Genomic DNA, 24,949 nt, shown 5'->3' with positions numbered 1-24,949 from the left:
ACCCATCATTGGTTCTGTGACTTTGACCAGTCTAGGTAACCTCTCCATTTCTTCCTCCAGAAATGGGCGTGATAATGGCAGCCAGTTCATGGAGTTGCAGGAAAGAATGCATTGTAAAACCTGGTGCATAATTAGCCTTGATAAACAGTTGTTACAGATCTTAGCACTAGGTAGCATTACCTCTCAAATTTTCAAGAATCGGTAGGCTGCTTATGACGACAGTAGGTAGCATTTTACAGTGCTTCCTACACACCAGACACTGGGAAATGCTTTATAGCTTATCCCATGTCATGTTCACCTTCTGTGAGTGAAGCAGCTGACGTTTAGTTGGGTTAGTTAACTTTCCCAGGGTTACCTAGTTAGTAAGTGGGGCAGCCAGGATTCAAATGCAGAGTCTGCCCCACGCTTCTGCTCTCACCTCCTGCACTGCCCTGTAGGGTGGCACTTGCCAAGTGTCAGGCCGAAAGCCCTCACTTTAAAAAAATATGTTTTTATTGATTTTAGAGAAAGAGGAAGGGAGAGGTAGAGAGAGAAAACATCCATGAAAGAGAAATATCAATCAATCAATCAGCTGCCTCCTATATGCTCCCTACTGAGGATTGAGCTGGCAACCCAGGCATGTGCCCTGACCAAGAATTGAACCAGTGACCTGTTGGTGCATGGGACGACACCCAACCAACTGAGCCACAGCAGCCGGCATGCCCTCATTTTTAATGTAAAACACAGATACTGCAGTTACACAAATATATAGAGTTTGAAATATTTTTTATGGCCATAATACAATGTCTATGTGGACAGATTTAATCATCTTTGCTAATAAAGTAATTTAAGCAAAGATAAGAATAAAAACAAAACCAAAAACACTATTGCTCTATAAGTTTCTTCCAACTAGGAATAAAAAGCCTGAAATAATAAAACGTCTTTTCAAGCTGAATTCGACAGGATGCGCAGAAGTCAGTAAACTGGAATTCTGGCGAAGGTAGAGAGACATGTTTAATTTCTGTTCGTGTAGAATGGTATCAGCTGCTGCTAACATGATGGCGGTATTCCCTTGTTTTCTATTTATATATAAACATCTCCCTATGTTTTTGATAGAGAACTCAGAAAACAAACCACCCACCGTCCATGACACTGCTTTCCCTCCGTATGTATGGAGTCGTTGTCTAATTGTTAGCACCTGTGAAGGAGACGGCACCGAGTATCTCTGCACAGAGCAACTGGGCTGAACCAGAGGGTCCCTGGGCTGGTAGACCTGCTGCTTCTCAGGAACGCGTTGTCACACCCATGTTCCTTACTGTGCCGTAATCACTGGGGACACACTCAGTGTAGATTTGAAAAGTTGATTTTAGCTAGTGACAGTGGAGAAGAACCAGGCTCGTCTCACTCGACCCACACAACACAACACGATAGCGGTCTTCCTGTTCCTTCTAGAGACAAGGTTTTAGCACCGAGACAGCCAGCACCGAAGACAAGCTGAGGCAGATGGATGAGGAGGCTGAGCAGCTCCAAGATAAGCTCAGCCCTTATCTGTAAAAGTCCACTTTGCTTTCTTAAGAGGCAGCTCTTTATTAGGGGACATGGGAGCTGCCCTTTATTGCCAGGCAATGTACACAATGCAATGGCGAGAAATGCTCCCACTAGCCTCCTAGGTTTGGATCATTGGATTCGTTAATAACTGCTTAGGGTTGGGGATTCATAACTTTGCCTTGTGCTAGAATCACATCCTATTACACAGCTCTTTTTCTTTCTTCAAGGGTCCGTTTACCAGACAATGAGGTAACCATTAGCATTCTTGGGGGTGCAAAGCAAGATAAAAACAAAGGAAAGTGTTTAGAATATGTACTGCCTGTTTTAACATGCTCACGCCCTAATGTAAACACCAAGATGATGTTTGTGTTCTTTGCCTTCATAAAATTCCAAGTGATTCTTCTTCAGAAATACCATCCAAGTTCAGTATCTCCATTCCTTCCAAATTTGGCTTCTTTGTTTTGAAGCCTTCATTTTCTCATAACCTAGGTGACATGTCTTTGGTTTTGAACTAAAGTAATACTGCAGTCCCAAAATCAAATGAGGAGAAAAAGAGACGCCTAAGGATTCCAATTAATCACGCAGCCTCCTCGATTCAATCTTCAAAAAAGCAAACTCTGCCCTGACACGGGGCAATCATTCTCAGTAGCACCGTCCTGCCCCGGGAAAGGTTAATATGCTACAGATGATGGTGGTGATACTGTTTGGTCAGGTGGTGGGCTCAAAACCAGTTCCCAGAACCAAATCAGCTAATGACTCCCCGTGCTGAGCTGTTGCAGTCATCTCTTCCAGCTGTGCCCTGACCCTGGAATTCCCAGTTCAAGGGCTAAAGCTGGGGAGAGGGGTTTCTTCTCACAGCTTCAGCTCAAACACCTGTCAGGACTGGGGGCTCGGTAAAGAGGTATCTCTGGGCTGTGCAAAGCTGAGAACAGGTTTTACTTTCTGGTCAGGTCTACCCTGAAGTTCAGACTTTCATATCTGACTGTCTCCTGAATTCAGTTTTGAACAGCCTTGGGTACCCAAGGGAGAGCCAGGGAAGGGACGATGACAAAGTGGAGTGCCGTAAGTTATTTTTATTTGCCAGCGGAATGGCTGCAGCTTGGGGAAATGGGCCGTCTTGGGTAAGTTACATTAGTACTAAAATCGCAGGCGCCTATGGTGGTTTAGCCAGCACGGTGCTGGAGACGGGAACAGAATGAATGGCTCCCGGAGAGCTCTTTCCAGCCCTAACATTCTCTGTGTGTACAGGGTTCTGTTGTGAGAACCTGTGTTTTCAGGCAATCCAATTTTCACGTTCTTCGAAGCACTCTAGATCTCAGAGAATTCTTCTCTGGAGCTGGTTAAAGCCCATGGAGAGCCCTTAAACTTACTGAAAACACATGATCCTCCTATAAATGTCAGCTGGTAATGCTAGTGAGCCAGAGGCTAAACATGTGACGTAAACACAGGCTAAAAGAAATAAGAATTTTATTTATATTACCTAGGAAATATGATTGTGTTCACATTTCTTTTAGAAAAGAAACACATTATCCAAGATTAACTTAGAAAAGGTTGACATGGCAAGTTACTGTCTATGTGTTTCATTTGATTCCTGCATGTTGAAGCAACATAATCAATAATTAGAAACAGTGGGACTCAAGGACTCCACAATTAGATTTTGATTCCTTTAATAGAATGCATTGGTCACGTTTTTGTGTTACTAGTTTCATGTGTATTTCAATATTGCGCTGCAGAAGAGAAAGCTCCAACACAGCTGGCTAGCTTTGTGAAAGCAGCCTTCCCTGCCTTCTCTCTCTCTCTCTCTCTCTCTCTCTCTCTCTCTCTCTCTCTCTCTCTCTCTCTCTCTCTCTCTCTCAACCCCTCTCCCTCCTGGTATGTCCCTGTCAGTCTACTTATTCCTACTACATTCCCACCCTTCCCCAGGCTCAAAATCTAAGAACTAAACGGGAAACTCTTCCTTCAGTTGACCCTTGTTTTTGACACTGTTACATGCCAAATAAGAAGAAAGACATGTTTCTTGTTTTTGATGGGGCTATTTTACCAGCCAAGACAGTGGTTTACTCTAATCCATTCTTTTGTCTGGGAAAACTACAGCAACTTCTTTAAGTTCCTTTCTAACAACAGACAGATGAGTTCATCTTCTTATAAGTACAGTGGTCAGGTATTGCTTTTAAAAATACAGTACTTATTCTCTTAACCTGCAAAAAGTAGGCTACTCTATACTCAATCCTAACTGAAAGATTCACTCAATCCTAGGGCATGTCATACTAAAACACGATTAATCATTACTTCTCCTTTCTTTATAACCTACAGCAGTCTGAATTTGAGACCATCCTCATGTGCTTTACTTGATCAAGCACTATTTACTAATACCAGTAAGGATTCTAAACACAGTTTTAGAAGTAATTTTTTTTAATTGATTTCAGAGAGAGGAAGGGAGAGATAGAAACATCGATGAGAGAGAATCATCTATCGGCTGCCTCCTGCATGCCCCCTACTGGGGATTGAGCCCACATCTTGGACATGTGCCCTGACCAACCGGGAATCCAACCAGGACCTCCTGGTTCATAGGTTGATGCTCAACCACTGAACAACATCAGCCAGGCTAGAAGTAATTCTATTTTCTTAAGCATGCCTTTCCTTCTTCTCTCTCCAAACCACGAGAGTCATGAAACATCATGAAAAACATTAACACCCAAATGTGAGTTTCAAGTCTCCTGGTCTACTCAAGTGGTTTCACGCCTTCTTTCTCCCCTAGCCTTCCATGCTTAACGTGCTAGCTACACTCCTATCTAATATGTTAGGCTGTTGCACTTTATTAAATTTGTTTATTTTTTATACCTATTTTGCTCCTGAAAGAATTCAAGTCTTCCTCTAAGAAAAGATCCTAATACCATATTTTAAAAGCATGTACATTTTCAGAACTGAAGAAAATCCCCCGAAGGCAGCGATAAGGACCTCTCCCATATTTCCAGCTTAAATTACAGTGCTCAGCACACTGTAGATGGTCAATAAATGTTTGAGGAAAAAGAACACCGGGAAAATTTGACAGGATTCCCCAATGGCATCCTGAGGATATCTGAGCTCCAGCACATGCTGCCGGGAAGGAAAAAAGATGGATGCATCAGGGAGCTCTCATTATCGAGGAAAAGAAAGTATAGCACCAACACCTTGAAAAAAGCAACAATTTTTCCAGCATTCAGTTCTAGCAAAAATTATTATGTGGCTCTTTATATAAGGAACATTGAACTACATAATGGACAAAGTCTCCAATAACAGTTTTACAGAATAGGCAGAAACACTTATTTTTCTAAACACCATTTTCTAAATATTGATCCTCAATTAAAGCCAAAAGCAAAATATTACATCATATTTTAGTAAAGCTGTTTGTTTTGTTCGGGGAGTAAAATATGTTTATTCAATAGTTATTGAGATAGAAACAGAGGAATAGGGTGACCGTTCATCCCTGCTTCCCCTGGGCAGTGCTAGTTTATACCCTTTGTCTTAGGTATGGTCATTAAGGGTACCTCCTCCCTCTCATAAAAGTTTCCTGGTTTTAGTAGTAAATCATACTGCCAATCTATCTATGAAGGAATTTGTATATAAAGATGACTAAGATAGGACTGGTTCTTTATGAAAGGGCAGAGTTTAACAGCAGAGGTCATAACTGGCTGTTATATTAAATGTGATACATTTTATGAAAGAGATATGTTAAAAGAACAGGGGCAACAACTACTGGAAAAGTTGGGGAGAGATTGATAGAGGAGGTAACGTGTGGCCTGAGTGAAGGCCCTTGATTGGAAGTTCTCATTTTCTTCAACTGGTCTTCTCATCTACCCGATCTCCAGATGTTGGGGTGGTCGTAAACAGTCTGCAGGCTGCTTTGTTCCCTGTCCACACTTGCTCTGTTGGTGCTCTCATCAGATGTATGGTTTTAAATATTATATAGAGAGATGAGTTCCAATTCATATTTTCATGCCTATCACCTGAACTCCAGACTCCCATCCAATAGCAACTAAGCATCTCTACTAACATGGCTAATAATGTACTGGTTTCCTACTTCTGCTATTACAAATGGCCACAAATTTAGTGGCTTAAAACAACACAGGTTTATTCTCTTATAGTTCTGGAGGTCCTACATCTGAAATGGGTCTTCAGGGCTAAAATCAAGGTGCTGGCAAGGCTGGTTCCTTCTGGAGGCTCAATGGGAGAATCTGGTTCCTTGCCTTTTCCACCTTCTAGAACAGCCGTGGGCAAACTACGGCCTGCGGGCCGGATCCAGCCTGTTTGAAATGAATAAAACTAAAAAAAAAAGAGACCGTACCCTTTTATGTAATGATGTTTACTTTGAATTTATATTAGTTCACACAAACACTCCATCCATGCTTTTGTTCCGGCCCTCCGGTCTAGTTTAAGAACCCATTGTGGCCCTCGAGTCAAAAAGTTTGCCCACCCCTGTTCTAGAAGCTTCCCCCACTCTTTGACTCACAAATCCTCATCAATTTCCTTTTCTCCTCCAGTTTCAGTCATCACATCGCCTTCTTGCACCTTTGATCTTGCCTCTCTCTTATAAGGAGGGTCCAAATCAGTAAACAGCAAACCCACCCTTCTGATTGTTGAATCTAAAACTTCTGACAGCCAAATTATTTTTATTTCTCTCTTGCTCTCACTCCCCAAATGCAATCTTTCAGCAAATCTAGTTGTCTTGAACAAAATAGACATTACTCTCCAAAAAGTCTCACTAGCTCCACTTTTTTTTTACCTGGTCCAAGCCAAGCTCATCCGTCACCTGGAGTATTTCAATAGCTTCCTAACTGTCTCCCTGTTTCAACCGTTGTCATACTTCAGCCTATTCTCTACACAGAAGCTACAGTAATCATGTTAAAACAAACAAACCCACACACCACTCAGTCAAATGATGCTATTTACTAGGAGACCTTCTACATGGTTTTCATCTCACTTGGCCAAGAAGGTAAAGTCCTTATATTCACCTTTAAGGCTGTAGACGTAGGGCCTGACCTTCCATAGCTTCTCTGACCTCATTTCTTACTAATCTCAACTTCACTTTCACTGTTCCAGCTGCCTTAGTTCCTCAATAACGCTTGGGTTTTGGAGCTTTTGTCCTTGCTACTTGTTCTGACTCTGGGTATCTCTCATTTCCTCCAGGGCTCTGCTGAAATGCCCTCTTAGGAAAGTCTTCCTGATCACCTTAAATAAAAGTCTTCTCCCAAAACTCCGATGGCACTCCCTAAGTTTCACGTTCTGTTTTATTTTTCTCCTTTGTAGCAATAACAAGTGTTTATTTTATTGTCTGTTTCCCCTTGGAAGAATGTATTATCCCGAGTGATCGGGACTTTCCTGTTGTGTTTACTGCTCATAATAGATAATTTAATGGCTATAAACCCTCCCGCCCCTGTGTGTATGCCATTTTGCAACGTGAATTTGCAACTCCTTTCACCAAGTGGTATAATCTCTTTCTCTAGCCTCTGAATCAGGCTGGTCTGTGACTTTCTTTGACCAACAGACTCTGGCAGAAGTGACACACCTGATTTCAGAGCATGGGCCACATGCTATCACCTTGACCTTTTAATGCCTTAAGATTGGTATGCAAGAAGCCTGGACTAGCCTTCTTGAGGTTGCGGTCCATATGGAGAGAGAAGTCCAGCTGACAGCAAGCCCTACTTCCATACATCTAAGTGCAACCAACTTTAACATTCCAGCCCAGCCAAGCTGCTAGATGACCACAGCCTGAGTGACCAAGACAACATACGGAATGCCCAGTTCAATTTGAAGTTGAGATACATACTTTCTTAGTATGACTATATTCTATGTGGCATTTAGTAGATGTATGCTTCCTACTAACAGGAAATTTCATAATAACAGGGTGCCTGGAACAGCACAAAGAACATATAATGGGTGCTCAATGAATATCTGTTGAATGAGTGGACATTCTATATTATTGATTCAGAGGCAGTTTATATGTTTGTATATAACCTGGATATGTGGGAAAGTTGGAATTTTATCATTTAAAAAATTAATGGGTCTGATTTGTAATCTTGCTCATGTGTTGGATCATGCCTACTCTGCTGAAGTGGGTTCAGAAGCTCATGCATGAGCAAAGCCAAAACCATTCTCAACAGGCACCTTAATATCTGCTGCAATGCCTGAGTACTTGCTCAGTTGAGCTCCCAGAATTCTTCACCAAAAGAATGAAGGAAAAAAAAAAAAAGCTTGGCCAGGAAGAATCTGATTATTTGGTTTTATAATGAAAGAAGCCTCAAGCTGTCTTAGGATGGGATAGAGAAGGCCTGTGAAGAATACTGGCTCTGGGGACAACAGGATTTTCAAGATGAAGAAATAGGACCCCTAAGGGCACTATATCCCCTGGAGAGTAAAAACAGCAATCCCAGTGTTGACAGCAGAGAAGTTGAACTCCCACCAGACAGTGGGCAGAGGTGATGAGAGAACAGAAAGGATTATTATCCACACAGATGGTGTATTTATGTGGAGAAAACCCCATGCCCAGGGCTACTTGTAGACTTCTCCCCTGAATTCCAAATTCCTTTACCAAGTCGTCTACTTGACCTCTACATGTATCTCATTTAACTTGTTCAAAACTGAGCTCCTGATCACTACCTCAACCCCCTTCTCAACTCCTCCCATTTTAGTTCTTCAAGCCTCAAAATGCGGGATCACACCTGACTCCTCTCTTTTTCTCACACTCTATATACAACTCACTATCAGATCCTGTTGGCTCTTTTTAAAAAATACATATCTGGAATCTGACAACTTCTTACTCCTTCCATTGCTATCATCCGGGTTCAAGATACCATCATCTCTCACTTGGATTATTTTCAGACCTAGTCCCCTTCCAGTCTAGCCTCAAATTGGCTTCCAAAGTGATCATTTTAGAATGTTAATTCAGATCATGTTAGTCCTCTGCTCAAAAGCCTCCAATAGTTCCAGTCGCACTCAGAATGATGGCCCATGAGGCCTGACATAATCTGGGCTCCTTTCTATTGATGATCTCTTGTCCTACTACTTTCCCTCCATGGCCCCACTTCAAGCACATCCTTGCTCTTTCCTGAATGCCAGGTGTGCAACAAACTCTTCACTTTGCCTAAAGTGCTCTCTTCCACACATCCATGTAACTAACTTCTTTATCTTCTTCAGGTCAAACATTAGCACCCCAATGAAGTCTTGCTCCCATTCAACAAAAATTCAAACCACTCCCTTCCCACATACCCTATCTCTGTTCCCTGTCTTATTTTTTTTCTCAGTTGCTCTGCTCAGCCAACATACCATTTAACTTACTTTTCTAACTTGTTATCAGTCTTGATGCACTAGAATGAAAGCAAGATAAGGGCAGAGTTTAAAACAGTGCCTAGAACTTAGAAGGCTCTCCCAAAACATGTGCTGAGTAAATAAATATGTAGACTTAAGTACTTAAAGACATATGTGTGTACATATACATATATGTAAACCATGCAAGCATAGATCTAGACACTATTTTGGATGATGGTGGTGGTGGTAGTGGTGAAAATAATGATGATGATGATGTGGTTTCCAGTGCTGGTGATAAGGCAACATAGGTTTTACAAAATCTGCTCTAAAAAAAATCTTCTCAAGAAAGCACAGGGTTCAACAACTAGTGTTGTAAGCTGAATATTTTTTGTATAATCTGTAAAGCTTTTAAAAATACAACATCCATTATGAACGCTAAAAATAAATACTTTCAAGAAAACTATATGGAATGACAACAATAAAAATGGCTTTCAATTACCTAAATATAAATAAAACTTACACGGTTCCTTCAATAATGGAAAAAGAAGATACTCTTATTCTGGTAGCGAGGCAAAATTGTCTCCTTCTCAGGTGAAAACAGCGCTGAATGCATCCTTGGCACAGCCTGCCATCATCGTTTTCCCATCACATATGAGAACCCTTACTTAACATGCAAGTTGTGTCAAAGTAAAATGGCCATCGTAGGAGAACTGCAGTGGGCATTTGAATCGAATTTTTAAAATATAAAATGGATTTTTAAAAACCTCAAGGTTTGTTTTGCTACAGTTAGTACAACATGCAGCTAATAATACATGGTGTGATCAGTAAGACTCAATTACAGAAACTAATAAATGTATCCTGGGACTACTTAGAGCTTCAGCAATTGCTTCCCATACTTTGTAAGTTTTAAAGCAGTCGGAAAAAATGAAGGAAAATCATAAACAGATGAGGCAATTTAGCTTTGAGAAGAGGTAAGATAACTTAATAGGTATAGTTTAGATAAAAGGAGGCTAAGGAATTTAGCAATTACAGAAAAAAAATCCAAATAGGTACCAGTATTAAGCTAAGGGAGGTGTAGAAAAACAATTTCCCTCGTCTGAGAACAGTCATCAGCAGCAGCAGTAATCACCTACAGGTAGAAGGAGAAAACAGCTACAGTAGGAAATGGCAGCAAACACGATGGCACTAAGGGTCACTCTGTGAAAACACCAAGGGCCACTCAGGGGAGACTGAACACTGCAAATGCTCCAGGCAAGTCGAATAGAAGCAGTTAGTCAGGCACACAGACCTCTCCCCAAGTTTCTCTGTGGATATCTGCATTCTTCATCCAGGGTTTCCCTGCTGTTGGAAGGAGGTGCAGGAGATTAGGGCCAGGGATCCTCAAACTATGGCCCGCGGGCCACATGCAAATACAAATATTGTATTTGTTCCCGTTTTGTTTTTTTACTTCAAAATAAGATATGTGCAGTGTGCATAGGAATTTGTTCATAGTTTTTTTTTTAAACTATAGTCCGGCCCTCCAACGGTCTGAGGGACAGTGAACTGGTCCCCTGTTTAAAAAGTTTGAGGACCCCTGATTAGGGCAATAGTGCTGGGGGGCGGGGTGTGACTCTCTGAGTGGGATGGATACAGAAATTTCCACTTCAGCAGCGATTGCTACTGGGGAGCTAGAGGAGATGATGTGCATGTGCTGATGCTGTTTGACACACTTCTTGGCTATTAGGTGGAAGTTACTAGGCAAGTTATGTAAGTACTCTGGGCCTCAGTTACTCATTTGAAAGATGGGGCAATAATAATAATTTTGCAGGTTAACTCTAAGGCAGGAGTTCTTTTTTTAAATCTTTAAAAAATATTTTTACTGATTTCAGAGAGGAAGGGAGAGGGAGAGAGAGATGGAAACATCAATGATGAGAGAATCATTGATTGGCTGCCTCCTGTACGCCCCACACGGGGGATCGAGCCCGCAACCCAGGCATGTGTCCTGACCTGGAATCGAACTGTGACCACCTAGGTTCTATCACAGGTGGATGCTCAACCCCTGAGCCACACTGGCAGGGCTCAGGCGGGAGTTCCTAATCTGGCATCCCTCAGGGGTTCATTAAGCTCTAAATAAAATTTAGATACAATGTCAATGTGAAAGTCCACAATTGCTGGCCCCTGTGGAGACAGTGCTAATTTATTACTCTGCACGTGTCACGTCCATATAATGAAATAATTAGCTGGGAAATTATATACGCATCCTCAATATTTATGTACAGTGGGAGTGTCAGTGCAATTAGGTATTCACTGCAGTTTTAGAGAACTGAACAGAGAAGCTTTGTGTACAAGTGAGTGTTTTTACTCCTGTTCATTTGCTCCATCCTTGTCTTGGTGATTTAGAAAAAGATGTTTAAATAGAGCCTTTCCGTGGAAGCCCTCGCTGCAGTGTGCTGTGTTCAGGTAATTGCCTAAAAGACGGGAAGATAAAAATCACACATGTGGGCAGAGCCTTTCTGGCAAGCGCTCATGGAAGCCAACAGGCTTCGTGCCCTCTGTTCCAACTATTGGTTGTACTCTTGATTATGTTCACGTTCATTTTTCTTTTCATTTCTGTTGTCTTAGACGTTGGCAAGCTGAACTACCGAAGAGGGGCCACTCTTGAGCACAGCCACTGTTCGCCGAAGAAGCGCAAACCCCAGTCCGTTTTGGCAGGCACAATTTCCCAACACAGTCAGAAAACAGTTGGCCAGTTCACCTGCTTACAAATTGAGCTCTCAATTATGCAGAACAGAGTAACATGTTAAAGGTTATCTCTGACCAAAGAAAGAATAAATTAGAGTCCCCTTTCTTAAAAATATAAAACAAGCAAACAGAAAACAACAGAAAAAGTGTTGCATTATTTGTTCTTTGCGTTTAGTTTGCAAATAATGTTTAAATTTCTCTTCTGCAATTCTCAATCCATCCAGGTGCCCCCTAATTCACCCACCCTTCCTTAGTGCTCTCACACAGAAACGATGAAGGCAGGTAGTATTAAGGTTCACCGTGGGAACTCACAGCTACCTGCTTCTATAACTGTTCCTCCAGTATTCTAAGCTGCATCCTTAAAGACATAACTAAGTGGATATGGCCTGGGATATGCTATCTTGTCTGATAATGTTAAAAAATATATTGACGCAAGTGCAATCTCTATCCTTAGAAATCTTTAAAAATAGCACAAGCAGGGATCCATCCCGCGGTCTCCCTGACCCTGGTGTAGCAGGCACAGTTACCCTGGAACAAGGAAGCTGGACTTGATTTGTGGAGGGTCCTGATGTATTTTCCGAGGTGTCTAAGCTTTACACATGTAGGAAAACTGTAAGCAGGTAAATACATATACTATACACTCTAAAGGTTAGCATTCTACTACCTGCGACAAACCTCTTCCACCAAAAGGCATGACTGTGAGATTGGGAAAGGCTTCAGAAGACAGTTCTCTCAACTTCTTCCCAATAAGTATTTAAAACAGGAGTCAACAAACAAAGAGTGCCAAGTCTCTCCCCCTCCTCCCTTTCTCCTCCCCTTCCGCCTCTCCCTGCTCCTCCTCCTCTCACCCTTCCCTGCCCCCTTTATCCTCCCCCTCTCCCTCAGGTTTTACTGGAAAATACCGTAGCTCGTTTGTCTAGTATTGTCTGACTCATTTCCCACTACCATGGCAGAGGTCAGTAGAGGGACCATACGGCCTGAAATCCTAACGTATTTACCATCTGGACCTTTCTTTAAAAAGTGCACCAACCCCTGGTTTAGAAGATGGAGGGAAGAAAACAGTCCCAAGGGAATGAACACAGGGCAGGTGACTCAACAGTGGTTTGCTGACTCGGTAACTTAGTAAGGCCAGAGTGATGTGATGGGACAATTTAGGCCCAAAGGCTTGGACCCATATAGGTCACGTGTGAGCCTAATGCATGACACCTCAACTCAGATTTGGGTCTCCTGTGTGCCAACCTGGCTTCCTTGGAAAGCCCATGCATGCTATGGGATCCTTCTGCATCCGATCAGGACTGGGTTGGCAGAGCAGCACGGAGACAAGCCATTTGTGCACCGTAGGCAACCTCTAGTAAGCTGGTCAAAGAGGCTGGCCGTGAACTGACGTCCTTCTTCATGGTTTCAGGATGGAGAATAAATGAGACGAGATGCTAAATACAAAAATCCACAGTAAACCTCAGTGCTTTGGCACAGTGTTCTCAGAACCAACCTCGAAAGCCAGTTGCCTTACTTGGGACATTGTTCTTTAGGTGTACTGGGCTGCAGCCAAATGCCACTGTGATCTGAAGCTATAGGGAGTTGATAAGTATGTCCCACAACTATAGGAAAGGCCCTGGGAACATGGAAAGAGTCCATTTTAGTTCTAACAGCTCGTCTTTTTATTTTGAACTATTTCTTTTCTTTTCTTTGAAAAAAAAAAAAAGAATGAAAACTAGTTAAGGAGGACCCTTCTAAAGAGAGGTAAAGGAAAGACATGAGTCGAAGACTACGCTTGTTCATTCGGAAGGTGGCATACTATGCCTTCCTAACATAAAGGGATATCTCTTCCCAGGCTGACATGCATCTCTATTTAGATATCCTACACACACTCAATTCAGAAGTCCCTTATTCATAATTGAATTCTACACAGGAGAAAGCAAGCAAATGCAAAACACGGGCCTTTTAAAAAAATAATAAATCCACAAATTCTAATAAGACCCCAAAGAGCTCCCAGGTGTGCTATAGAAACTATGAGAGTGTTGGAACTATAAGGGGCTCCAGACCAAGAACACACTGAGATAAATAAAATGTAATCCAATTTGTGCTATGCTTTACAGACTAATGCAAATATCGAGGCACTGACAGGAAAACACAGGATGCATAAAAGCCCAGCAGTAATGACTGAGACAATAACCTCTGATTAGTACATCTATATTGCACAGAACATTAACAATATAAGGCAGGCCGCTCTGGAGACGTAGTCCAGACACATTTATGCTGAATGCGTATATCAGGGCTATTATTTTTTACAACCGGAGCTGCAGACGAGTACAAAACTGTTCTCGCTCTAGCAGTGCCACCGTAGCTAAATTAACATGTACAGAGGCAATGGGTCGGTGAAATAAAATCTAAGGAAGCCATTTGCCCAGATAACATGAAGAAGTCGTACAAGCCTTTCTAACCTGTTCCTTTATTTTGGAGTGAAACGTGAACCTAATGTGGGCTGGAGAGTTGGCAAGAAGTTCACTACTAAAAGAAGCTAGCATTTTTGTATATTTACATAAGTAAAGAGAAATTTTGTTCCTCAGCATTGCCTCGCGAGAAATTCTGACAAAATATCATACATTCTCTTTTTAACGTTTTCTGATTTAGACTTGGCTAGGATAAACTGATGTGTTTAGAGTGATCATATATCCCATCCCTCATTTAATAATGCCTATTTAAAATATTGCCCTTATTAATGACTACCAGAACACAGCAGTGTTCATAGTCCCTGTAATTCAATTGCCAGTAGTTTGTGCAATACATCAGGAAAAGGTTAAAATATTTTTCATGCCAGATAGAACGTATCAATCTATTTTATTTGATTATCTTGTGTAATGAGGCTTTCTCCAGGCCAGATTACCTTACTCATTATAATTATGCCAGATCATATTTTTGCTTAAAATGGAAAAGATTAAAAAAAGTCCGCAATCCAGTGGAAACTATTCTAGGATGTTTTTTTTCCCCCTTTATACATTTCAGGACATGAGAAATTACATCCTGTTCTCCTTCAAGGGTAGAGAAGAAAGTAAAAAAGAAAGAAACATTGTTCCCATGAGAAGGAGATTAGGCAAATGGCATCTGGACTACACTCATTTTCTTCACTGATTTGAAAATTCAATAAGATAACTTGTAATATTTTTTAATTCCAAGTTAAATTCCACTTCTATAAGTCAAGTCCTAAAAATCACTAGAGGACAATGATATCCTCCTATATGTGGTGACATTTCCTTCGTAGCGAATGCAAGCTGAATTTAACCAATAAAGACGTTCACATTTTTGTAAAATAATTTCATAAAGAACAACACAAAGGCATTTTTGACACACACACACACACATCCTTTCTAGGGTCACCCCTTTTTAAGGCCCCTTCTGGGGATCACCCCCTCCTCAGGCCCTCGTTGGGCTCAGGGAAGTTCCTGCAGAGCCGTCATGTGAAGTCTATGTCCCAGCACGTCCACTGTGGTTACGAGCTGGATGGCATTTGTACGTCCTGCTCCTTCCAGGTGTTCCTCCAAATTGAAATAAGGTCACTCTGACCATTAACAGCCCACAAACCTCATGCAGGAAGAAAAGGCCGTTGGTCTTCCTTAAATCATAAGGCAGGGCACAGAATGAAGGTGGTAGTCTTAAGCAAGGAAGCAGGAAAGGGAAAAGAAAGATGACATTAGCAGTGGAGGAATCGTTTTCAGAACTGTACCTTGAAAAATATTAAAGGGTTACTTCCACACGAATGGCCAGAAAGAAACTCTCTAACTGTACGGCATATTGGGAGGGATGAGGAACACCAGGGACTCTCAGATGCTGCAGGGGGGAATGTAGGAGGGACAGTCTCCCTCCTCTTTGGAAGTTTCTAACAAAGTTAGACATACACCAGCAAGGGAAAAAAAAAAAAGAATTGCATACGTCCACCAAAATATTTGTATAAATATGTCCAGAACAGCCTTATTCATAATAGTTCAAACTGGAAACAACCCAAATGCCATCAACAGGAGAATGGATAAAATAGTTGTGTTACATGCATACAACACAAATCTACTCCACAGTAGAAAGCAATAAACCACTGTTAATACAACAAGATGAATCCCCAAAATCATAGTCTTCTGTCTGACTTCTGTATGGCACATACTATATGGTACATACTGGATGGCTTCAGTTATATGAAGTTCAAGGACAGGCGAAACCAATCTGTGGTGATAAAAGTCAGCCTAATAGTTACTTGTGGTGGGTCCACAGGTTGACCTGATAGGGAAACTTCTAGGTAACAGGAGCACTCTGTGGTTACATGGGGTATACATTTAACAATTCTCCAGGACAACAGAGGGAACTGTTACCTGTGCTGTATTCCATGTGAAAAGCCCAGCAGCCGGGCTGCTCTTACCTTGTGCGACTGATAATAGTGGAAAGCACCGACTCCACCCTGTTCCTCCGCAGTCCAGAGCACCAAACGGAGAGTCCTCTTTGGACGCAGCCCTGAGGAAAATAACAAAATACATGATCCCTCAGTTGACTTGAACATTTTTTTTTTTTTAATGGCAAGGCCTCTCATCTGCATCCTGGAGGCAGAAAGGAGCCGGAGGCACGCGCATCCCTCTCGCTGGTGTGGCGGCCTGACTCAGAGTGTGACTGGCACAGGGAAGGCGCACCCGCAGGGCTGGTCTCCAGGCAGGTGAAGGTGGAAAGGGGTGTGCAGCGGCTGCCTGCAGGCCAGGAAGCCAGAGCCTCTAATCTTATCTTTAATTGGACATCGTGGCCCACAAGACCCAGTGTTCCGTGGTGGTAGATCACATACAGATGCAGTGAGGAGGACTTTAGGCAGTTCGTGGGGCTTCCAGTGATTAACTGAAACCAATCCATTTAATCTATTTCAAGATAAGATGTGTAGGGAATTGCTTAGTCTATACCCACATGTCAGCTAGCTGTCCATGCTATTCTCGGCAATGTAATCACTGCCAAGCAGAGGCACCATTTATGTTTACCCACATTTTCCTCTCCAGCGTGGAACTATGAGGTCATTGACACAAGGTCAATGAAGATGAATTGAATGAGGAAAACATTCTGCTCACCTTCCTGCTACGTAAACAGCCTGGTAGCAATTTCATTGACTTGGGAAATACACATTTGTATCCTGGAGCTGTTAGAGTTACTGACATGTAGAAGCATTTTTGAGGGACAATGTCTGCTCAGGAAAAGCTAACTACAAGGAAGCTCTCTTTCTCAGACTTGAAAACAATACACTAAAATCCCACCTGGTGACCAAGAATTAAAAGCTGGCCTGATTCAGCCCTCGCAATGTTTCAGAGAAGTAGCACAGGCAGAAAAACAGGAAGCTGGGCTTGAAATCTTATTCAGAGGATCCACCCTCCTGCCTCACCACGGGGGAGCCCTAGGGAAAGACTTTGAGTGGCTCTGAGCTGGACGCACTGCAAATCCCAAGTACATCCACCCAAGTGCTGCCCGGGGCGCCTGGCCTTCAAGGCCGCAGCTGCTCGACTGCAGCCGGGTGATAAGTGCTCCCAGGAACAGAGCGCTGCCCTGCCTCCTCCAGCACCAACTATGTTCTCCTGTTATAAGCCTAGGGCGAAGGAGCGGAAAAGGAGCTACGTTTGTCACCAAATTGAATATCGTGGTGAAGCCACTTTATACCTGAGAATTTTAACATAATTACAAAAGCACAGGTTTAGGACGCAGGCTGACCCGAGTTCCAATGAAAGCCTGGGCAAGCCGTTTCCACACCCAATTGCTCGGCAAATCCCACTGGTGTTTTCTTCTAAGTCTGCCTAGAACCCAACTCCTCACTCTGCCAGGTCTCTGGTCCGAGCACCACCCTCTTTCGCCTGGATTGTAGTCGCTCGTAACTGGCCCCCTGCCACGGTCCTCGCCTCTCTGCAGGTGACGCTCCACACTGCAGCCAGGAGGGCCTCTTGAAACTTAAACCGGATCACCACCTTTCTCTGCTCAAGAACCCCAGTAGCCAGACTGTAAGCTTCTAGGAGGCAGGGGTTTATGTTTTCTGATTCGCTGTGATGCCCCCAGTGCCAAGAGTGCTGGGCACACATTAGGTGCCCCAATGATAGTTGGTAAATGAAGAAATGAATCCAAAACTTGGCGTCCAACTTAGAATAAATTTCAAAGCCCTCCACGTTTCTAGCCACATCTCCTAAAACTCCTCCGCTAGTTCACTCCCCGGCAAGCTTATGGTTACAAAGGGCAGGCAGGTCTGGTGAGCTCTGCTATCGTTAGGCACCTGTCGTGTCACCACTGGAAACTGATCTAGCCGAACTTCTGTTTCCTAGTCTGAAAAGAGGAGAGAATATTCTAGGCCTATGCCATCACGATTTCACAGGGTGGCTGTGAGGATTAAATGAGATGAGCGTGTATGTAAGACTATCCTGTGCCTGGCATGTAATAGATATTTGATAAATGAATTCTAAATCTACATAATGGATATCCAAGCACAGAGCACACTCTTACCCACAGGGAGAAGAGGAATCTAAATACTCAGAGAGGACGTCCACCAAAGGCATTCAAATGCCTGCTGAAAAAGAATCCTAAGTTGCCCACTGCCTGCTCCAGTCAAACCACCTGCTCACCACTTTCACGGCGCAACCTTAAACTGTTGGAGGAAGAAATCTAATCAGTGTATCTAAAGATCATAATTGGTTTGTCTAAAAGAAGTGTGTTTAATGTCAATTTAAATCAAATGTCACTTGGCTTGCAACATAGAAAAATATTGGGCAGAATAAAGTACAGTAAATAAAAATTCTGAACATTTTCCAGATCCTTAAAAAGGGGGAAAATGTACCTTCTCTTTACATATCTCTGTGCCTATCAGCAAAACAGTTACCAAGTCATTAAAATGGTGAAATTCTCTAAATCAGCCGTCGCCAACTGGTGGTCCGTGGACCACTGGTGGTCCGTGAGGTCCAAAAGGTTGGCGACCACTGCTCTAAATAAAGACCAAGAGGCAGCTAGCACAGGTTTTAAAAAATTATTTTTTAAAAGAAAATGCCATGAATATCCCTAAAGATTTGGTGTTCCACTTGAAAAGCATATCATACAGAATTAGTCCCCTTCACATTTCAAATCAGCCAGATGAACAATGATGTTCCACTAAAATGATAAAGAAGTTGCCCATTTGAAGCAAGGAATGCTAAAGCGAGGTTGTGCCAAACAACAGCGAGGCTGTGGGTGCATGGCTGGCCCTGGAAAAACAAACAGCGTCACCTTCAAGCCCTCGAGAAGCTCAGGACCCATCAGCAGGAACACCAGCACCTACTCCACATTCAAGGTGAAAGAGGTTAGGAAACCAGTGGTTAAGCAAAAGCCTGAGTAGCCCCCCAAATCTCTCTCCACGTCAACATTCTCCTTGTCCCTAAACCTAAAAGGAATACCTGGGACTTCATTCAATGCCTAGACCAGTGATGGCGAACCTATGACACGCGAACTCATTTTTTTGGTTGATTTTTCTTTGTTAAATGGCATTTAAATATATAAAATAAATATCAAAAATATAAGTCTTTGTTTTACTATGGTTGCAAATATCAGAAAATTTCTCTATGTGACACGGCACCGAGTTAAGTTAGGGTTTTTCAAAATGCTGACAAGTCGAGCTCAAAAGGTTCGCCATCACTGGCCTAGATCCTGCCGCTAATATGGGGCTTGGGCCCCCAGGCAACCTTAGTCCACACGTGGGCGGTGAGGGTCACCGAAAGGGATTGGCCTTAGAATCTGAACAAGCGTTGATTGACTCCCTGCTGTGCCAACCCTGGCTCTGTGGCTTTAAATTAGTTACCTAATCTCTCTGAGCCTCAGTTTCCTCATCTATACAAGGAAAATGGTAACTGCCTTATGGGATGGTTCAGAAAACAAAATAAGGCAAGTACATACCAAAAACAGTCTCTGGCACATGGTAGGTGTTCAAGAATTGTTAGCTTCTCTCTACATCACTCCACACGCTTTCGGTCGGTGCCAATAATGACCAGCACAATCTTAGGCCCACAAGAAGTACTATATTTATTCCTTAGGCGCCATAGAACACCTTTGTTTAAACAGAATGTGCTCCCAAGTCAAGAAAAAATATATAAATTTTATCTAACTTGTAGAAAAACACATAACATCTTTCAGTATGGAATGCTCCTTCATCCCAACATAGAGCATATCCCAATCCAAAATAAACAGAAACAGCTTCCTCACTTTAAAATGAGGGCTGATTAGAATTCTTAGTTTCTGGATAAAGTAAAAAAAGCTTAATAAATCTGAAAACTGGACAAAAAAGCTATAGATATAAAGCTATCTATATTGACCGTTTTAAAATAACATATTGTGTATCTCAAATCCAAACTAGATTTAAAAGCTGAGAATTTTAAGTATATAAAACAACAATAATAAAGCAAAAATAACAATAGCAACACAATGTGATATGAAGTCAATTGTGCGAACTGTATTTGGTAGTAGAACTACGGTAAACGACCCAGCTCAGGAGTCATCATGGCTCAAACTCTGGCCCTGGCTCCATGGCGTACAACACCAGCCCAAGGCAAGCGCATGAAACAAAGTTTTAGAATTGGAGGTGAGAGGGAAGATCCCGGTCTTAGCTGGCTAGACGCAGGTCTCACTGAGGTTTTGTCAGAAGACAGGCGATCAGTTCTCCCATCATGAATATAAACTTCCCAGAGATCTTTTGACCTTCTGGAATTTCTATTAAGAACTCTGAATGGAACAACAAACATTTTTACAACATCATGATTTTCCTCTAAAAAACACAGACCACTAATAATGTGTCAGAGTTTTGCCTTGTTTAGAAATATTGAGATAAACGCATTTCACTTTCATTTTATTGAGGAGAGTAATAATGCTATTGGGAAAATAGTGCCTATGAGAAAAGGTGAGAACAACCCGGTTGGACTTTATTTTTCATTACTATCAAACTTAAAGATGACAAGGCTGAGAGGTGACTTCCCTAAAACTCTTCAATTGAAAAGGCAATTTGACTGTCTTACACTTGCACCAAGAGTGGGGCAAAATAAAATCAACTCAGATTAATCCCGCCTTGAAGATAGCTTTCCCAAATCTTGAATTCTAAAGAACACTATTGGTTAATGTGCATCAACCCAAATACTCATAAACTGCTCAGTTTCAATCCCTTCAGAACTATGTACGTGTACTGTTCTCCCTTCTGTGACTTAACTTTGTAGAGAAGACATAACTTTCTCCTACCGTAAGTGACTCACTTTCCATTTAAATGAGCTCGTTCATGAATACACTCCATGTCCAGCTCTCTTTTATCAGTAGCTCAGAAGGGAATGCCTACACTTAGAGATTTCTATTCCCACAATAAACTTCACTAACGTAAGTGTAGTATCTGAGTGATAGAATAAATAATGACATATTAGCATATAAATTGAATGAGAAGAGGCAAAAGCATAGTGGTTAAGTATATGGGTTTGGGGGTCGAGACCTATTTCCACCTTAGGCAAGTTACATAATTTGCTATTTACTATATAAGCACATGGCCATTGTTTGTTTGTTTTTAAATAGGGTCACGATTAGATAAAGATTTTATTTTACTGAAGTAAATTGCAACTAAGGCAGGAACAGAAAATCACTTAGTTATGTAGACAGAAAGCAACTAGGCGCTTTTGGGAGGCACTGGGCAGGGCAACAAACTTTTTAAAAACTCCATCTCCCAAGCGGCTATCTCTTGAGCATCTGGGGGAACAACCTGGACTCTGGGCAGGAGGCCAAACAGCTTGTAAAAGGAGCCCAGGGCCTTCTGGGAGGAAAGGCCCAGTGTCCTCCGCCCCGCTTCCTGGGACTGGGGGCTGGGACTGAGAGAACTGTTAGGTCAGGATGACGATCACTAAGGCCCTGCACAGGGAAGGGCCTGGAAACCACTGGTGAAGGGAGGAGCCTGGCCTGGTGACCTGGGCTCAACACAGTGGCCTCAGGTCCCTGGGGAAGGGCTCATTTCAGCGGAGCGTGTGGCCATCGCTATAAGCCTCTCCAGGTCCAGCAGTTCTGGCACAGAGGCCATGATGTAGGGAAGAAAAGCTGAGGACAGGAAGTAAGCGATGTAACCTTGCTGCCCTAAATGGGCACCACTGTGACGTGGGGGTGCAAACAATGCCATGCGGCAGCCAGAGAGGACGGCGGTCACCTAGCTATTCGCCTGAGGAAAGTCCCAGGGTTCATGGACCCAGAGGCAGTGGGAGGGTCTCAAGAGGAGATAATGTACTATTTGCCAATAAGGCCTGGAAGGCTGGGATGATGAACTGTAAAGTAATTAAAGAGATATGATCATGTTTATAGCCTATTTTGTGGAACAGGTCATAACAGTTATCATTTGCATAATTCAAAGGGAGCAGAATATAGAATCCTACCTCATTATAATGATTAGGATCCTATTAGCCAGGAAAATCACAATGAATCATTGCTGAAGTGGAGGCACTGTAACTACCAGTACGTGAGGGCCATTTCTGGCCCTAGCCCAGTTTCCACTCTCATATCCTGCTGCTGCCTCTCATCCCACAATCCAGCCACATCCGGTTTCCTACCGGCCCCTGAACATGCTAGGCAATCTCAGATGCTTGGTTCTTTGTACATGCTCCTTTCCTATCTAGAATGACCCTTCCTGTTTCCATCTGGGAAACTCCTATTCATTCAACAAAGCCCATCTCTAACACTACGTTCCCTGGGAAGGTCCCCCCACCTCTAGAGTGAAGTTGGTTACCCATTTCTCAGAGTTCCTCTGCGACTTCAAACATACCTCTCATTTTCACTTTCAGACACACTTAAGTGTTGATCTCCCCCCTGGACTATTAATTTTCTGAGACTCACTCATTTCTCTTTTTAGTAATCCTGGCTGACTATATTTATGTAAGTATACATAAAATCTGTGGCCTTTTCATTTTATCTAAAGCACAGTTGTGCCTCCAGAGTTTAGAAAGTTTCTAGGATATGCTCTTTATGTAAAACTAAAGCCCAAATTACACAGGTGAAAACACCCCAATAGCCTAGATACTCAGATTTGCTTTAACGTCTACATGTGCTTCGGTTGCTATTATATTTACCTACTTTTGTAGCACAGATTGGTCTAGTCAAAATTTAGTACATCAAGAGCTCTGGATGATCGTCATTAAATAAATATATATATTATGCTCATAGAAATCCTTCCATCAGCTAATTATATTAAATTACAGATATCTGCATTTTAAACTCTGGCAGTTCTCTTTAAGTTTTCACTTCGATATTTTTTCTGATTATAAGAACAATATATATTCTTCTTTCAAATTTAAATGGAAAACTAAGCCCTGGCCAGTGTTGTGCAGAGGTTAGAGTGTCAGCCCACACACCTAAGGGTCTCGGGTTTGATCCCCAGTCAGGGCATGTACCTGTGTTGCAGGTTTGACACCAGCCCTGATTGGGATGCATGCAAGAGGCAACCAATCAATGTGTCTGTCTCACATCAATGTCTCTCCCTCCCTCCCTTCCTTCCTCCCTTCTACTCTCTCTAAAAATCAATGGAAAAAAATATTCTCTGGTGAGGAGTAACAACAACAAAATAATAATACATAAAATAAATTGAAAATAAGAAAAATAATAAAAAATTAAAAAACAAAAATAACCTATTGGTATATTGTTATATTGCCTTATAATTTTTGAATGAATATATTCATATACATGCATGCTAACAGTGACACTTTATATATATAGTTTTATACCACTTTTTCCACTTAAAATCATGGCATATATGGCCTTTACCTATTATAATCAATAATTTTTAAGAAAATGATTAATTTTGTTTAGCTACTATCAAACTTTTAAGATTTTTATCCTTAGGACAAGTTCTTAAAAGTAGAAATACTGAATCTAAATAGTATAAACATTTTTGAGGCTCTTAAAACATATCACTTATTCCCTAAAGAAAGGTCAATTTATATTCCCACCAACTATGTATGAAAATATTAGCTTCTACTTATATGTCAAACTTCATATTAGCGCCGTTGTTTTGATGTGTGCAATATGCTATATCTATTTTTCTATACTACATTCTACTCATATTCAGCTAAAATAATTATACACAATCTTTAGCCTTTTTTCAGTTGAATGAGACAAATGTTAAGTTTATATCTAGTGTCTGATTATAGTTAAAATATGTGCATTTGTTTCTCTTATTTAAATTTCCTGATAGTAGGGCCCTTTCATCAATATATTTCAAAGATAAAGTTAGTATCACGTATGGGTCAGAAGCCTGATCTAGTTGGCATTTTAAAACATGCTATTTCTTCGTCCCTACGATTATTTAGCTGTGTTTTATCTGCAAGGTGAAATTGAGAAGCCTGGTTAATGAGTGATTTAAACTCTGAATCACACTTCTGTAAAGAGTTCTACATTGCAAAAACATCAAATGGGGAGAGTTGAACAGTACAATTTTTAAGAAAATGATGGCAAATCAAACATAGGTACCAAGACTTCTCTTACAAATTTACACTCAACAATATGATTCTTCAAATTTTATTTCTTGTGAAGATCACGCTGTGTGAGGAAGAACGAATGTGTTTGTACTTGAATCGGGGATTACCAGAAGGTACTACATCTCCAGCAAGCACCGGAGATGAGAACATTTCTGAGATCTCTTTTCAACACCCAACAGCAGCTATGCTAGTAGAGCCTAAGATGCGTTGTAATGCAGGAGCGGCATTATGCTGCTCTGTTACCTTTTTAAAGGGATCCTTTTTAGGGCAATGGTAGAAAGGATGTTATCTGCATTTTTAAAGATTTTCCTTGTGTATATAAAATTAGTTATGAAGTTATCTAAACTTGTTTTTAACCAACAATTACTCATAATTTTTATTCTGGGTTCCACTTAAGTTTAGGTTTTAGACCATGACCCCTTTGGCAATGCCAATACATTTTTGCGATCAGTTTTGAATGAAAAAACTCATCTTCCTGGGCATTGCTTCATTCTCAGCTCCGAAGTAATTGATGTGTGCTCTTGCGAAGGAACAGTCTCACCCTGAAAAGGATACGGTCATCACAGTGTCTCCAGCACTCTCTCCTCCTTTCTGTTCCCTTTAAATTGCTGCAATTGACACTAAACTGCTTCCTCCAACCCTCTCTGTATAACTGTTGCCAGATTCATTTTCTTAAAATACTGCTTTGAATATGTCACTGGCTGCATGAAAGTCTCCAATCATTCCTTATCATCTACAGTCTGTCTCCAAACTTTTATAACATGAATCCCTATCAGTAAAACAGTTTTGCACATGCATCATCACATATGTGTATCTATAATAATCAAAGCAGAATATGCTAATTAGAACAGATGTCCTTGAAGCTGGGGCTGTGAGGGAAGCCTGGGGCCCGGGTACCAGAGGGAAGCTGGTGCCGGCAG

The 24,949-nt window shown here is 41.7% G+C and overlaps 1 protein-coding gene across 3 annotated transcripts in view; it reads right to left on the bottom strand.

Moving 5' to 3' along the window:
- The window catches only part of CPQ (carboxypeptidase Q), a 338,008-nt gene that overhangs the window by 71,333 nt on the left and 241,726 nt on the right, over nucleotides 1-24,949 (bottom strand). For all 3 annotated transcript variants that reach the window (XM_036337810.1, XM_036337808.1, XM_036337809.1), the window contains one exon: nucleotides 15,935-16,026. In XM_036337810.1, coding sequence (XP_036193703.1) covers nucleotides 15,935-16,026 — 92 coding nt within the window. The remainder of the gene's footprint in view (nucleotides 1-15,934; nucleotides 16,027-24,949) is intronic.

The sequence above is a fragment of the Myotis myotis genome, unplaced genomic scaffold (genome assembly GCF_014108235.1).
Source record: "Myotis myotis isolate mMyoMyo1 unplaced genomic scaffold, mMyoMyo1.p scaffold_m19_p_16, whole genome shotgun sequence".
In the NCBI taxonomy this organism is placed as follows: Eukaryota; Metazoa; Chordata; class Mammalia; order Chiroptera; family Vespertilionidae; genus Myotis; species Myotis myotis.
Note: the sequence above shows the minus strand (reverse complement) of the source record. Positions and strands in the feature narration are given on the sequence as shown.